This window comes from Geospiza fortis, unplaced genomic scaffold, assembly GCF_000277835.1.
Source record: "Geospiza fortis unplaced genomic scaffold, GeoFor_1.0 scaffold10, whole genome shotgun sequence".
NCBI classification, from domain to species: Eukaryota; Metazoa; Chordata; class Aves; order Passeriformes; family Thraupidae; genus Geospiza; species Geospiza fortis.
The window spans coordinates 996,601-1,010,617 of NW_005054326.1; the positions used below are offsets into that span (position 1 = coordinate 996,601).

Below are 14,017 nucleotides of genomic sequence, written 5' to 3' on the forward strand. Positions count from 1 at the left end.
CTGCATGTTCTTTTTCTGTGGGAAATGCTTCTTGGCTGCTTCTTGAGCTGTGTCTTGTCTCACTGCTGCAACTTTCTTGGGTACTATTCCATTGATGGGAGCAGGACCTGGAATCCTGTGCAGGCACCCCTTGCCCTGGGTGCCAGGGGAGAGCTCAGGGAGTGCTCTGGGGAGAGGGGAGCTCCCATGTGAGCAGCAGAGGCAAGACTCAAAGGGATTTCTCAGCCTTTTTTTCCCCTGGAGAAACGGGCCTGAAGCAAAGTCCTGTGAAGCACTAGAGGCTGTGAGGAATTTGAAGTCCCAGGCAGATTTTTCATCTCTGGCTCCCTTTCCATGAGGTTAGAGCAAGGATGCTGCATGAGACTCTTGCGTGGTGAGGAAAGTTTCTGTAAGGTTTCTCCTGGGGCAGAGCAGTGAGATGAGGTGGTGCAGGACACAAGGCTCCCTCCTGCCTCATGGAACCCAGCCTACCACCGACAGCACTGCATCAAAACCCTTGTAACACCTCAAGTTGAATTTTCAAACTTCCCAGAGGTTTTGCCTTATACTCCCTTAGAAATGCTGGTCCAGGCACTTGCTTCTCCCATTCTTCTATAAAGGTGCAGGGCTTTTATTTAATTTCCAGCCCCAGGTCTATCACAGCCAGCCTACAGCCATTAACTCTTGTGCCAGCACTCCCATCGGTCTGAGGTAGTTCTGCCCTGCTGGATGCCTCTCTCTCCCTTCTGAACTGTGGTGATAACTGCTGGCAGCTCTTGCTTTGCCTAAATATGAGCCTCTTCAAGAAATGGTATCTGTAAAATCTGTAAAATATTTAAAGAGCCACCCTTCCTTTCTTTGGGGATATTTCCACATTACAAAGGAAGAGTAGTCCCTTATACATTTAATGCTCAATGCGTGATACCAAAGCCCTACAAAGCAGAGAAAAACAACAAAGAAAAGGAAAAAATTGTTCTTTGTGTGCTTGTTTGCTCTTGCTTTCACCTGCAGTGGCAGGGCCAGGCTCTCTCTGGGTAGGCTGGCCCCACTCACTGGGAAATACCAGCAATTGGGAAAATCCTACACATGTGTCCACCTGTAGCTGAGGTCTCCAAAAGTGGATTCAGCCCCAGAAGTGGGTTCAGCATTTATAGGCCCAAATCAGTAAGTCAAAGTGACTTGATAATATTTTTAGCACAAAAACACCTGGATCTGATGGCACACAGCCCAACCAGCAGAGACCAGGGTTTGGCCAGAGCTCAGGCCCCAGCTGGGAGAGTTTTCCCCTAAAATACCCTACAAACAAGCCTCTGTTCATGGCAGTTGGGAAAGTTGCTTAAAATTATACATTTCTTGCAGATAACTACATGAGGTTATATAGAGCTAGCATAAGTGTTTTTATCATATATTTTTAGCTAAATAATACCGATGGTGTTAATCACACAGTGCCCAGGATTCATCCTCTGTGTCAGCTCTCACTGGGGTCTGTTGCTCAGCACACCAATCTCCCCACCTGGGATGTGAGGGGATTTGGAGAGACACATCCAAGTTGCAGATGCAGAGACACATCTCTACAAGGTTTTCCTTCTCTCCACCATAATTCTGTGCTATTTCACAGCCTACATGTCAGGACCCTCCTGAAACTCGAGATAACCACTGGTTAGGGGACAGGCCAGACTGCAGGCTGCAAATAAGGGAAAAGTGGGCTGGAAAGCTTGACTTGCTGCCTCAGAGACCTCTCCTGGAGTTTAGTTAAATGCAAATTTTTATATGACAACAATCTTTCTTGGGAACAGGCTTGACTTTCATGATGATATGAATTTGTGCAAGCTGGGAGTTGAGAGGATGGTGTTAAGACAAAGGAATTTTACAGAAACTGTTTCCTCACCACACAAGAGTCTTGTGCACCATCCTTGCTCTAACCTCATGGAAAGGGGGCCAGAGATGAAAAATCTGCCTGAGACTTCAAATTCCTCCCAGCCTCTAGTGCTTCACATTTCCCCTGGCATTTGCCTTCAGCAATTTTTGTTTACAGCATATGGGCAGATGTGCCTTGTTCCTGCCAGGTATCACAGAATCACTGAGGTTAGAAAAAGCCTCTAAGATCATGGAGTCAAACCATTAAAAAACCATTAAGCCAGCACCCCTTTCAGCTCCTCTTTGTCCACAGGGAGCTGCCAAGGTGCCTCCCCTGTCTGTTTTGCTCACACTATTTTTTTGCAAGAAGAGGGGCCTGTGGCTCTGTACCTGGCTGAGATGAGCACAGGGTGGGAATCCCAGCCAGTCCCCAAAGTGCCCCTTCCCTTTCCCAGCCCCTGCATGCTAGCTAAGCTTCTTAATGAAATCTCCTGGGTTCTGAGCTCTCTTGTGCACCAGGATTGTGATTTCCCCTACACCCCCACCGAGCTGAGCCCAAAGCCAGTTAGCATCACACAGGTAGGGAGAAGGCCTGTGCACAATTAGTGCCTGCCAGGGCTGCCACCTCTGCCCCTGCATGCCCTCTGAGCCCACCACAGCCAAGATGCTGCTCTCTGCTTGTGCCTACCTCTTTCCTGACCTGTGTCCCTGCCTTTCAGCACAGCTCGAGCAGCTCCAGCGGCACATGATGTGTGAGTGGCACATGATGTGCATGCACCGTCTTGTGGGGCTGTCTCCTGTGCTCTGTGGGGTAAAGGCCATCACTGCAATTAACATTAGCCTGGGGTAATCAAAAGCCTGAAGCATTTAATCTCTTCCTGCCTGTTCCATGACAGGGCTGGAGCAGGAGGGCAGCCCTGGCCGCTGCTGTGTCTGCACTACTTTCCTTTCTTTGCTGCACTACTTGCTCTTTTGCATGTCTGCTGCTTTTTGCCAAGCAAATGACTGAGCAACCCCACAAACTGGGCAAAAGTGTCAGTCTCCATGTGCTCCTCAGAGCCTTGGTATTGGCACCCATGGGTTTGTCAAATTCACATTGATTATTTCACAATAATCAATGTGAAAGTTGGAATGTCTTTACAGCAGACTGTTCTTCTGTATTTCCATACAGCTATTCACAACTTTCTTCTCCATTCTTTGTACATATTGAATTATTTATGTAATCACATCACTCCAGAAGATGAAATGTGAGGAAATTTCTTTTTCCATGGCATCCTGTCTGTGATCTTCCAATCTCCAGGCTGCCCCACTCAGGAGGAACCTGCCTGGTGACTGGCTGGAGACAGCCTGACCTCAGTCCCCTCATGGGGCTTATTTTTCTGTCTGCCACTTGAACCTGCCAGGTGCCTTCTTCATCCCCTACCTCATCTTCCTCTTCACCTGTGGGATCCCAGTGTTCCTGCTGGAGACGGCGCTGGGGCAGTACACGAGCCAGGGAGGGGTGACAGCCTGGCGCAGGATCTGCCCCCTCTTTGAAGGTGAGAGGGGGGAGCTGGGAGGGCGTGGGGAGGTGGGGACACCCTGGGACCCTGAGGGCACGAGCAGAGACGTGTTTCCTCACAGCCTGGATTGTCATGCCCCTGCACACATCCCCTGCCCACCTGCCTGAGAGGGCCACTGGCTGCCCCCTTTGGGTCACCGTCACCCAACAGTTCTCACTGTTACATCCCATCCCAGTTTCCTTCTTCATGGAAAGGAGCTTTGGCAAGGAGCTTTGTGCCCAATCAAGGTTGTCCTCTAAGAGGTAAATGGGGAGAATGCTTCTGGTGATTATGAGGAACCTAAAGCACTCTGCTGTTTTTTTTTTTTGAAGTCAACGCTCTGTCGTCTTTCTGAGTTTACAAGTTGTTTAAAACCTTACTGGTGAAGGTGTCAGCTCTCTTAATGAATTGTTGGTAGGCAGATCCTCTGTTTCTAGCACAGTTTCATCACAGTTATCCAGCCTCAAGCCACTTTCTTTGATTTCTCTGAAAGTCACAGTTGCCTCCTCCTCATGTGCCAAAACCTTTAGATGCTTCTCTGACACCTCCCAGAGAAGGTGTTCAGTGTCAATAAAAGAGCTTCCCAAATAAAAACGAAAAGGGGAAGTGAAAATTACTAAAAAATGAATTTTGTTAGAACAGATGTGACTCAGCAGGTGCCACACCATTGTATGTTTCTGCCCCTTTGGGTGGTGTTCCAACCATAACTTGCCCAGCATCCCTCCCGTTGCCACCCTTTCACCAGGGAAGGCTGGGGCAGGGGAGCAGGAATAGGGATGCCTGGAGGCCCCTGACTGGATGCCCACTGATGTGGCACAGGGGAATTTGGGGAGGGGATGGTGGCTGTGGTGGCCACCCCACTGACATGGATCTGGCAGAGCACTCAAAACACAGAGCAGCAGGCACAAAGAGTGGGTGAGCAGCTCCCAGAGGGAATCCTGTTCCTGTCCCTGGCACGTGGGTCACCTGCCCTTGGGGCTCACTTTCTGCAGGAATTGGCTACGCCTCACAGGTCATCGTCATACTGCTGAACTTCTACTACATCATTGTCCTGGCCTGGGCCTTGTTTTATCTCTTCAGTTCCTTCACCATTGACCTCCCCTGGGGCAGCTGTGACCACGAGTGGAACACAGGTGGGTGTGGAGCCCTCTCCCTGTTCTCCAGCAGATCCCACTGAGGGAAACCTGCTACTGCCCAGGGCCAAGCCTCAGGAGAATGTCTTGTTCCTGTGTGGGTGGGATTTAGGTTTGGGATGCTGGGTCCCTGCAGTGCTGTTGGCACTTTTGTGGGAGAGGCTTTGCTGATCTCAGTCTTTGCTAGAGAAGCACCAGTGCTGTGCAGTGGTGACTTGCCTGGTGACTCCTGCTCTGGGCTCCAGAAAACATGGGTGCCCTCCTTCTTGGCATCTTTCAATCATCTTGTTCTGTGTGTTTCTGTGGTTGTTCTTGTTCTGTGGTTCTGTTCAGCCTTTCCATGGAAGGGGTTTCTTTTTGTGCATCCTTGGGACTATAACCCATCCCAGAGTCAATGTCAGGGAGTCTTAATGCTGTGGATGGACAGGGAGGGATTTTTCAGATCCCCTGGTACTCCAGGCATTGCTGCTTACAGTTCTTGTTTCCCTGGGCCTTTCCCACAGAGAACTGCATGGAGCTTCAGAAGGCAAACTCGACCTTCAACGTGACCAGTGAAAACGCCACGTCCCCTGTCATTGAGTTCTGGGAGTAAGTAAAGGACAGGCCTGAACACCCCTTCCCTGTCAGATACCATTTCCGTGGGTAAAGGACAAACTGCAGTAGCACATCCCATAAACCCACCCTTGCCAGAAGAGCACACAAAGGGGGAAGCTGAGCAGGTCAGAGAGAAGGCTCTCAGGGGCAGCCCTGTCAGTCAAGGTGATCTTCATTGGTGTTCCTCTGGAGCTGTGTTGGCATGCCTCAGAGCCACCTGATTTTGTCCTTCTCTGATGCTGTGTCCCTGTCCCTCTGGACCTTTTGGCCTTTTTGCTCTCACTGACCTCTTTCCTTTGAATCCCTGCTGCTGTGTGATACCAGCGTGCTCCCAGGAGGCTCTGGCATGGTGGGCAGTGACTTTTGTATGTGCACTGGTCTTATCTCCAAAATAGAAAAAGGAGTGATGTCCTCAGTATAGGGTGACTAATATGCAAGTTTAGCTGAGGAAAAAATCGCAACGAAACGCTAGGGTCAGATAACTTCACACTGAAATTTGGTCCCTTGTGTTCATTGTTTTCTCCCCTTATTAGTTACCCTGGGGTACAGAGTAGCTTTATGTCTATCACAAAGACATAGCTCTGTTGGCTTAGGATCCCTGATGATCCTCAGCTGGCCCAGCTAAGCACTGAGCCCTGGCTGAATGACTGCAGGTGACCCCTCTGCTGCCACTGTGCATTTCCCTCGTGTTTGGATGGATGGAGGGCTCTGTGCCTGCCTACCCTCAGGGGGGGTTGGAGCACACACACAGCACCCCCAGGGCCTCCTCAGCTCAGCACAGGGACACTGCTTTTAAACTCCAAAGTTTTAGAACTCTTTTTTGTCCCCTGTCCTCTCCCTCTGCCTGTTGCTCACAGGTGATTAGATGGTGGCCTGCCTTAGGCTGCTTTTCCTGAGGCTGAACACTGGAAAATTTGTTGTTTCAACCACTGCTGTGACCATCCCTGTGTTACTGGGGAATAAGCAGCATGGGACTGGAAATTTCCACTGTCCATTGCTTCTGTTCCTTTTGTTTCCACTGTCTGTAGCATCTGTTCCTGCTGTCCCAGGGCAGGGAGGTGGGAGGCCAGCATTTCTTTGAGGAGCTCTGACCTGACAGTGGGGTGATCACACACTCCACAGGTCTCTTCCCAGTTAGTTCCAGTCCAGTGGCACCCTTTGCACTGGTTAGAGTCCACATCCTCAGAAGCAGGCAAAGAGCAGCATGACAAAGTGTATCTGAGAGTGCACTGTGATTTTTCCAACCCTTCTCCCACTCCCTCAAACTGCCTCAAGGCTGTGGGGCAGGGAGGGCAGCAGTGTGCCTTAGGCAGGGGCTCTCCAGCAGCACCTTGATTTTGGGATAATTGCTGTCTTTTGCAGCAGGGTGGGCACTGCTGGTTGCTGGGCTCCAGTGCTGTGCAATTCCCTCTCAGGCTTGGGTTTCTGGGACTGCACCTTGGGGTTTCACACCCAGGCTCAACTGTGAGGTGTAGGAGATAGAGGAGGATGAGTCCTTATTTTGTAAGTGATGAGGAAGATTTGACACACACATGACATGGGAAGGCTGTTATTAACTGACCTCATTTGTACCAAGGTCCACATAGGCCAGGATTTTATCTCCACAATGGCTGTGAGAGGATGATCTAGGTGGCCTCATCTGACTGTGCAGTGGGGATTATGGTGGTTGTGGTTGGGTCTTAGTCCCAGAATGGGATGCTGTGCTGCCCTGTGTCCTGACGTCAATTATGTGGCTGCCTCAAAAGAGAGAAGTGTGCTATGGAGAAGGGGTTGGACAGCATTGCTTCTTGGGTGATCCTGATGGATTCTGCATGGTAAGTGCAGTGTACCCCTGACTTTGAGGATTGCAGCGTGTCAGAAAAGTAGGTGAACTTTGTGTGTCCCTGTGTGACCTGCCAGGCTGGCAAGATTTTTCACAGAAGAGCACAGCTTAAATTCTCTGAGGCTTTCAGCTCAGACCTCTGAACCTTGTTAGTAAGACAGCTTTTCTCCCCAAAGCCATCAGGCCCCGAGGAGGTGAGAACCAGCATGGTGTTGGGAAAATTAGTGGCCAGCATCAGCGACCCTTGCATGTTTCTTTGCTTCCCCCCAATGCAGGAGGCGAGTGCTGAAGATTTCTGATGGCATCCAGCACCTGGGTGGTCTCCGCTGGGAGCTGGCTCTGTGTCTCCTGCTGGCTTGGATCATCTGTTACTTCTGCATTTGGAAAGGCGTCAAGTCCACGGGCAAGGTGAGTCCTTGGTTCTGGTCAAGCCTCTTGGTCACAGCACTGGTTCTGCTCACCTTGTACAGGTTCAGGGAGGTCCTTGAGGTCCCCTGGCAACCACTGTTTGCATAAGCTGGTGGGAGCCTGTAGGGCTCAATGTGCAGCAGGAGTGTGAGCCAGGCTCTGTGTTTTTGGGTAGGAAAGGATGGGAGCACTGAGGCACCTCAGAGTATTAACTTCCAAGGTGTATATGCCCATCTAGTCCCTCTCCATCCACAGGCTGAGGAGACCCTGCAGTCTTCCTCTGTCTGGGGTGGTTGCATGTTCCCTTCCTTCCCACCACAGCATGAGCAAGCAGCATGTTTCTGCCTCTGCTGGCAACCGCAGCTGGAAAATCTTCAAAATCATTAGATATAAAAAAAGGTAACCATGATGGCCCCAAAGCCCTCTCTGCCTCAGCACTATAGGAGTTGTCTTTTTGTGCTTTCTGTTTGTCCCAACTCTTCCTATAGTTGCTCACGTTCTCCAGCAGTAAAGGTCTCACTTTTCTATCCCACACTAGGCACTACAGAGTTATTTCTTTTAATATTTTGGGGAAAAACTGGTGTTGCTGTCCAGCTCCGTTCCATGCTGTCTGTAACAGAGTGTGCCACTCTGATTTGCACTGACCCCATGCCTTAGTTTCTGCCACTGCCTCCTGACCCCATTCCCAGCTAGCTTTGTCTGGAGCCAGCAAGAACAGATGGAAATGAAAAGGTTTAGCGTATTTCCTAAATGGTGTCTTCTCTGCATGTCTTGAACAAGCCATCATGTGTGATAGGGTGTAAACTTTAGCTGCACCCATTTCTATCAAGTTGATTGCATGGATGTTAGCAGTTTCTCTTGCTTCCAGAATGGTCTGGGATTATGAAACATGACAGGGAAATCAAGCAGCTTGCAGGGGATGATATTTTCTGGTTTCCATGGAGTAAAATTAGAAGAAAAGAGCAATGCTTGCTGTGGTGGCCTGGCAAAAGAAAACAGAGGCAGTCTAATAACAGCAAATATGATATGAAGATACAGCAAATGTAGTGTGGGAAGTCCTGAGAACAAATTCCATCTATTTTAGATACAAGTTCTCAGTCAACTGCAAGTGATTTTTAGCAAAAAGTGCTAGTGATGGTGAGATCCTGAGAACAGAAACCTTCTTTCATTGAAGTAAGGATAGGTTTATCAATCCTCCACATATTTCATAATCGGACTAAAATGATGGCTGTAGGAATATAACCCCACTGCAATAGAAATATTCCTTAATTCTGAGGATTTGCCTGTGGAGGGTCAACACCCCGGGCTGAAATCACCCTACTCAGACCAGCAGTGGTTCTCATCCTCCTGCACAGGGACTGCCTGACCCCAGGAGCACTCCCACAGGCAGGAGGTTGTCACAGATGGAACCACTTTGCTGAGGCATGTGGATCACATTCAAATAAAACCCTGGATGTTGTTGACCAGCATGTGACAGAACGATCACACTGATCCCGGCAAGGTTCCTAGTGATGTAAGTGCTAACAATGCCCAAAAAATAAAAAATATTGGGTCTGAGCCAAGCACTGAGTAATATCTCATTGGATCCAGATGTTCTTATTGTTAGAAGTTTGGCAATATTAATCCAGCAAAGCATTCTCCGAATTCAGGTCTCGGTGGAGGTGTGAGTGGCTGTGGAGTGAAAAGCTTAACACAGTAATTCACACAGGCTGTAAAGCACATTTTGGATGTTACCAAAATATGAATCCAAATAATATGCCAGAAAACTACCAGTTTGTATCCTGAGCTCCTAAAACTGATGTTATTTAGAGATTAAGCCAATGTGCAACCTGGCATCCTGGAAGAATGTGCACTAAGGTTCAAAGACTATGAGTTGTTTTTATGATTTTTGTTTTTAATCTTGCTTTCACTGGCTGATAGACTTGCATCCCATTATTTCCTGAAGGAAGACTTTGGTTGTATGGTGAATACAGTGATGATGGTTAAACTTGCAGGACCTGCAGATTTGATTTACTGTCACTGTACAGCTCTAAATCAGAGGCTCCTTGAAAATTTGAGACTATGGGGAATTTACTTGTCGAAGGATCCTGTCCTTGGTTTCTACAGTGTTAGGGATGAACCTGCTTCAGGTATCTCAGGCAATCCAGAGCCTCAGCAAGGAGATATTTTTCACTGATCTCTGTGTCAGTGTTATCCAAGACTGCTGAGATACACAGAGCAGGGCACATGAAATGCACAGACAGAGATGATAGTCTAGTATTGGTTTTTTTCAGGGATGGGATATCTTTCAAATCCTGCCCTACAATACAAAACTGAATGACTGGAGGATGTGTGTCCTGACTTAGGGGAGGACTCACAGAATTAGGTGCTTTGGCATTGCTTTATTCAGATGGAGTCTATCAGAGTGGTTCTAGAAAACAAAATCTCATTTTGAATTACTGCTCAGATCATAAAGATTACCCTGGAGCAGAGCAGCAGTGGTCATACTGTCCAGGGAAATCACATGCCTGTTCTCAGTAGGATGTCCCCTAATGCAGACATCACCAAAGATGAGTCACAGCCTGTGACTCTCACTATGAGATGGTGGGCTTTGGGATTTTAAAGCAACTTATTCTGGATGGATGGGCAGGTGTGAGAAATGGGTTACTTCACATCATTACATTTTGCACTTTCTCCAGAGATGAGCTCTCCAGTGCACAACTGCCAGAGCTGAGAAAAGAGCTGTAGGGTAGTGTTCAGGTGAAGCATGCTGATGCAAGTCCTTGCTCAGCATGTCCACACAGGAAAAAATCCTGAAGAAGTAACATTTCTTTTTTTGGCTTAGCATCATAATGAACATCTTCTTCTCAAGGTGGCAAATAATTCTTTAAGGTGTGGAAGTAATGCAAAAGGATTAATCACATTACTTGAATTGTTGAGGAGGTTGCATGAGCTCTCAATATCAGTTTGTGTGGGAAATAGAGTGCAATGTGGTGTCATTGTGTCACTGTCATGCTACAGCAGTTAGCCTGAACAGTCCTGAAAGTACCCTGGTAGTCCCCAAACTGAGTGTCACATTTACCAGAGGTAGAGAAGTCCCTGAAAGGATTATCTGATACTGGTTTTCCCCAAGGGATGTAGCTCCTTTGCTAGAGGAAAGTGGTTTTAACCCTACCTGAGTGTGTCTGCAACGCTCATGGGGCTAGTGACACAAAAAGCAAGAGGACATGTGTTCAAATATCAATGCAGGGTGCATCAAGGCAGGGAATAAAGAGCCTTGATTCCATGATTCAGAAGGCTGAACAAATGCTTTATTAAGCTATATTATAATACACTATATTATACTATACTAAACTAAAGCTATACTAAAGAAAAACCCGTGACCCTTTCAGACAGTCAAGACACAGCTTTGACCTAATTGGTCAATCAATCCACACAACCATCAGCAGAGTCCAATTAACAAATCCCCTTTGGTAAACAATCTCCATAACACATTCCACATGTGCCAAACAACAGGAGCAGCGAGTGGAGATAAGAATTGTTTTCTCTGAGCTTTCTCACTGCCTTCCCCAGGAAAAACCCTGGGAGAGAGAATTATGTCTCTCTCTGTTCAAAGAGTATGTGAATACCACATTTTGGGTCTGCATCCTTAGTGGCAGTTCTGAGATTTGCAGCCCTGCTCTGCCTGAAATGCCCATGATGAGGCCACTGCAGTGGGAAGGGCTGGGCACACCCCCTTTGCCAGTCCCAGCTCTGAGCTGGGGACCCCCAGCATTGTCCTTGGTGGTCCTTCTGTGGCAATCATGTTTCAAGGCACACTCTTCACCCTTGCCACTAAATGCTGTGGAGAAGAGACTGCGTGTCACTCAGACTTTATTTGGAGTAGGGGTGTGAAGATGGATACTGAGGGCAGCTCCTTCCCTGATGCATGTAGATATTACACCACTGGCTTCAGAAGACCCACTCTGGCTCCAACCTGTTGACAGCCTGGCTTGGGGTCTGGATTGCTCTAGGACTAGAAAGATTTTCTCTGGCTCCAGACATGCAATGGCATGTCATACATTTCCTGCATTTAAATGTGTTTCTTTCTCCTGCAGGAGACAGCAAGGTGCTCAGTAAAGCAGCCTGACCTGTTCCCAGCCCAAGGATCAGTGCTGTGCTGCTGGCTGGCACTGTGTGCTCTGGCCCATGCTGGTCTCTCACACTTGTCCCTTCCTGCTCCTCCCAGGTGGTATATTTCACTGCCACGTTCCCATACGTCATGCTGATTGTTCTGCTGATCAGGGGAGTCTCCTTACCTGGGGCAGCCCAGGGAATCCTCTTTTACCTTTATCCAGACATCAGTCGCCTTGGAGACCCTCAGGTAAGGTGGAGGGGGGGGATGAATGGCTAAGCTGTGCTTGCATGGATTCCTCTGGCAGACCTCACTCTCCCCTTTTTGTTTTTCTACTCTCTTCCTTCCAATTTCTAGTTTCTGATCCCTCTTTTGCCCCTCCATGGCTGTAAGGCAGAGCTGTGATATTGGTGTCTTTTCTGATAGTCCCTGCTCTCTTGCCCTCCAGGGCTGTTTTCCTGTTGGAGTTGAGTCTGAATTGCTCAGGGGTATGGGCAGTAGGATTTAATCCTTTCTCATTAGTGGTGCAAGCTGTCCCTCCCTTTCCTGAGGAGGCTTCTCTGCTGTGGAGCCTGACAGTGCATGGGGTGCCCCTTTGCATTGTGCTGTGAGCTTGTGGGGATGAGCCCCACTCCTGGCACATTTGCTCCATCTTCCTTGGGAAGCATGCTGGGTGCATGGATGGTGGAGCCATGGCATGGTGCAGCAGCAGTCCCTGGGACCTGGCTGCCTTTCTCTCCTTCTCATCCCTGGTGAGAAATTCCTGCCTGTTTGACAGGAGGGTCAACGCCCGACTGCTGCTTTTAATCTCTTTGGGACAAGTTCTTCCATGTTAAATCCTGGCTCCAGCTGAGCTACTGTACCAGCCTTTGTGTGAAGGTGTTTCCAAAGGAGATTAAAGGGTGCCTGCCTGGAAAATAGGCCAGCAAAACCCTTGGTAACCCTATTAACTCTTTCTGGTCTAGCAGCATGCTGCCTCAGTTATTACTTTTGCAAATAGGAACATAAGGGCTTGTGGATGTATGGCAGGAGGTGGGTAGGACAGCTGCTCCATCAGCATGGAGGTCCAGAAAAGCATGGAAGGGTGAGAACAGGTCTGTGTTTGCTGTGACTGTGTCTCTGTTTGCACTGATGAGGTGCAAGAGGCTTCTGAAATGAAAGAATATTTTTGAGTGGTGCTCCTTCTCTCATGAAAAGTCCTGTTGTTACCGTGGCTGTGCTGCCCAGGGGACTGAACTGAGCCACCTCAGGCGTGACATGGCTGGTTCTAGCAGTGTCCTCATTAGGTCTGTCCTGGCAAACCTTTTCAATTGCAGCCTGTGCTTTAGAAGCAGATCTTCCTTCCAGCCTAGAAAATGCTGGTGGAAAGGCAGAGTAACCCTTCAAAGTAACAGGATAGCTCTGAACAAGGGGAGGAAAACTCTGATGAACCAAGGGAGGAAAACTTGCTTCTCCCTCTCTGCTCCACATTCCCTGATGAATACTTTATGTCTGAGAGAGAAAAGCAGGATCTGGCAGCAATGGTTGCCTTCCTCTAGCAAGTTTTAAGCATCCTATTGAACCATGTAGCAGGGCTTGAGTCTCCTCTTGTGTCTTCTCATCAGAGAGGGAAGGGCGAGTGTCCCAAGCCCCACATATGTGTGGCTGTGCCCCCCTGTCTCTGTGCAGGGACTGTGGTGTGAGTCCTGCCAGCCCATGGGGAGCAAGCTGATTATAATTAATTTGTGCTCACAGGACAGTGAGCTGTAATTGTTTACCAGCAGTTCTGTACTGCCTTGAAAAATGGAATATTCTTTAGTGCTTGGGAAGGGATTTTGGAAATTTAAAAAAAAAAAGACCTCTCCAATCTAAGCCTTATGAGAAGGCATCTCAAGGGGAGGTTTTACAAAGGGCAAACAATATGCAAGGGGACAAAATCAAAGTTCCTCTAAAGTATATGAAAAACTATGTGAAAAGAGGGGATGAACTATTTATCAGATTCTATCAGGGGAGCAGTGACAGCTGAGATGTGATTAAATGTCAGAATATCAGGCTGGTGTGTGGAAATCATTGCTTTTCACCTGCCAAGTGGCCCTGGACAGAACTGGGAAATCCTGTCTATGAGAGCTCAATTGAGCTGATTGGTAATGGTCTCTTCTGGCTCTGATGTGCCCTAAATCTTCCTGCATCTTCATCTCCTCAATCTGTGAAATGCCTATAATTAAAATGGTAAATGAATTTCAGTTGATAGGTAGATCAGACCATACAGAGAACTGCCAAACCAAGGTGTTGAATAAGGAAGGCCAGTTATGCTCAAATATGAGCAGATAACAGCAAAACCACCAAAGAGATAACCTATTTTGAACTGCATGTCCCCAAACAAAAAAAAAAATCTAAAAAACTAGTTCAGAGCTCATTTTTTTAATATGTAGATGATTTAATATTATGATGTTAGCATGTCAGTCATAACTAGGCCCAAAGTATTTTCTCACTCCTCGACTGCATTAGTGTGCTCCAGATGCATCCTGTGTGTTTCACAGTGTGGACCAACAGAGGTTCTTGGGGTTATCCTCCATTTGTACTTTTGATCATTTCACCCTTTGCATTAATT

At 48.0% G+C, this 14,017-nt stretch overlaps 1 protein-coding gene across 1 annotated transcript in view; it reads left to right on the top strand.

The window, feature by feature from the left end:
• SLC6A13 (solute carrier family 6 member 13) overlaps positions 1 to 14,017 on the top strand; it is a 32,166-nt gene that overhangs the window by 2,988 nt on the left and 15,161 nt on the right. The window contains exons 4-8 of the mRNA XM_005421025.2: positions 3,240 to 3,374; positions 4,370 to 4,510; positions 5,014 to 5,098; positions 7,202 to 7,334; positions 11,542 to 11,676. Coding sequence (XP_005421082.1) covers positions 3,240 to 3,374; positions 4,370 to 4,510; positions 5,014 to 5,098; positions 7,202 to 7,334; positions 11,542 to 11,676 — 629 coding nt within the window. The remainder of the gene's footprint in view (positions 1 to 3,239; positions 3,375 to 4,369; positions 4,511 to 5,013; positions 5,099 to 7,201; positions 7,335 to 11,541; positions 11,677 to 14,017) is intronic.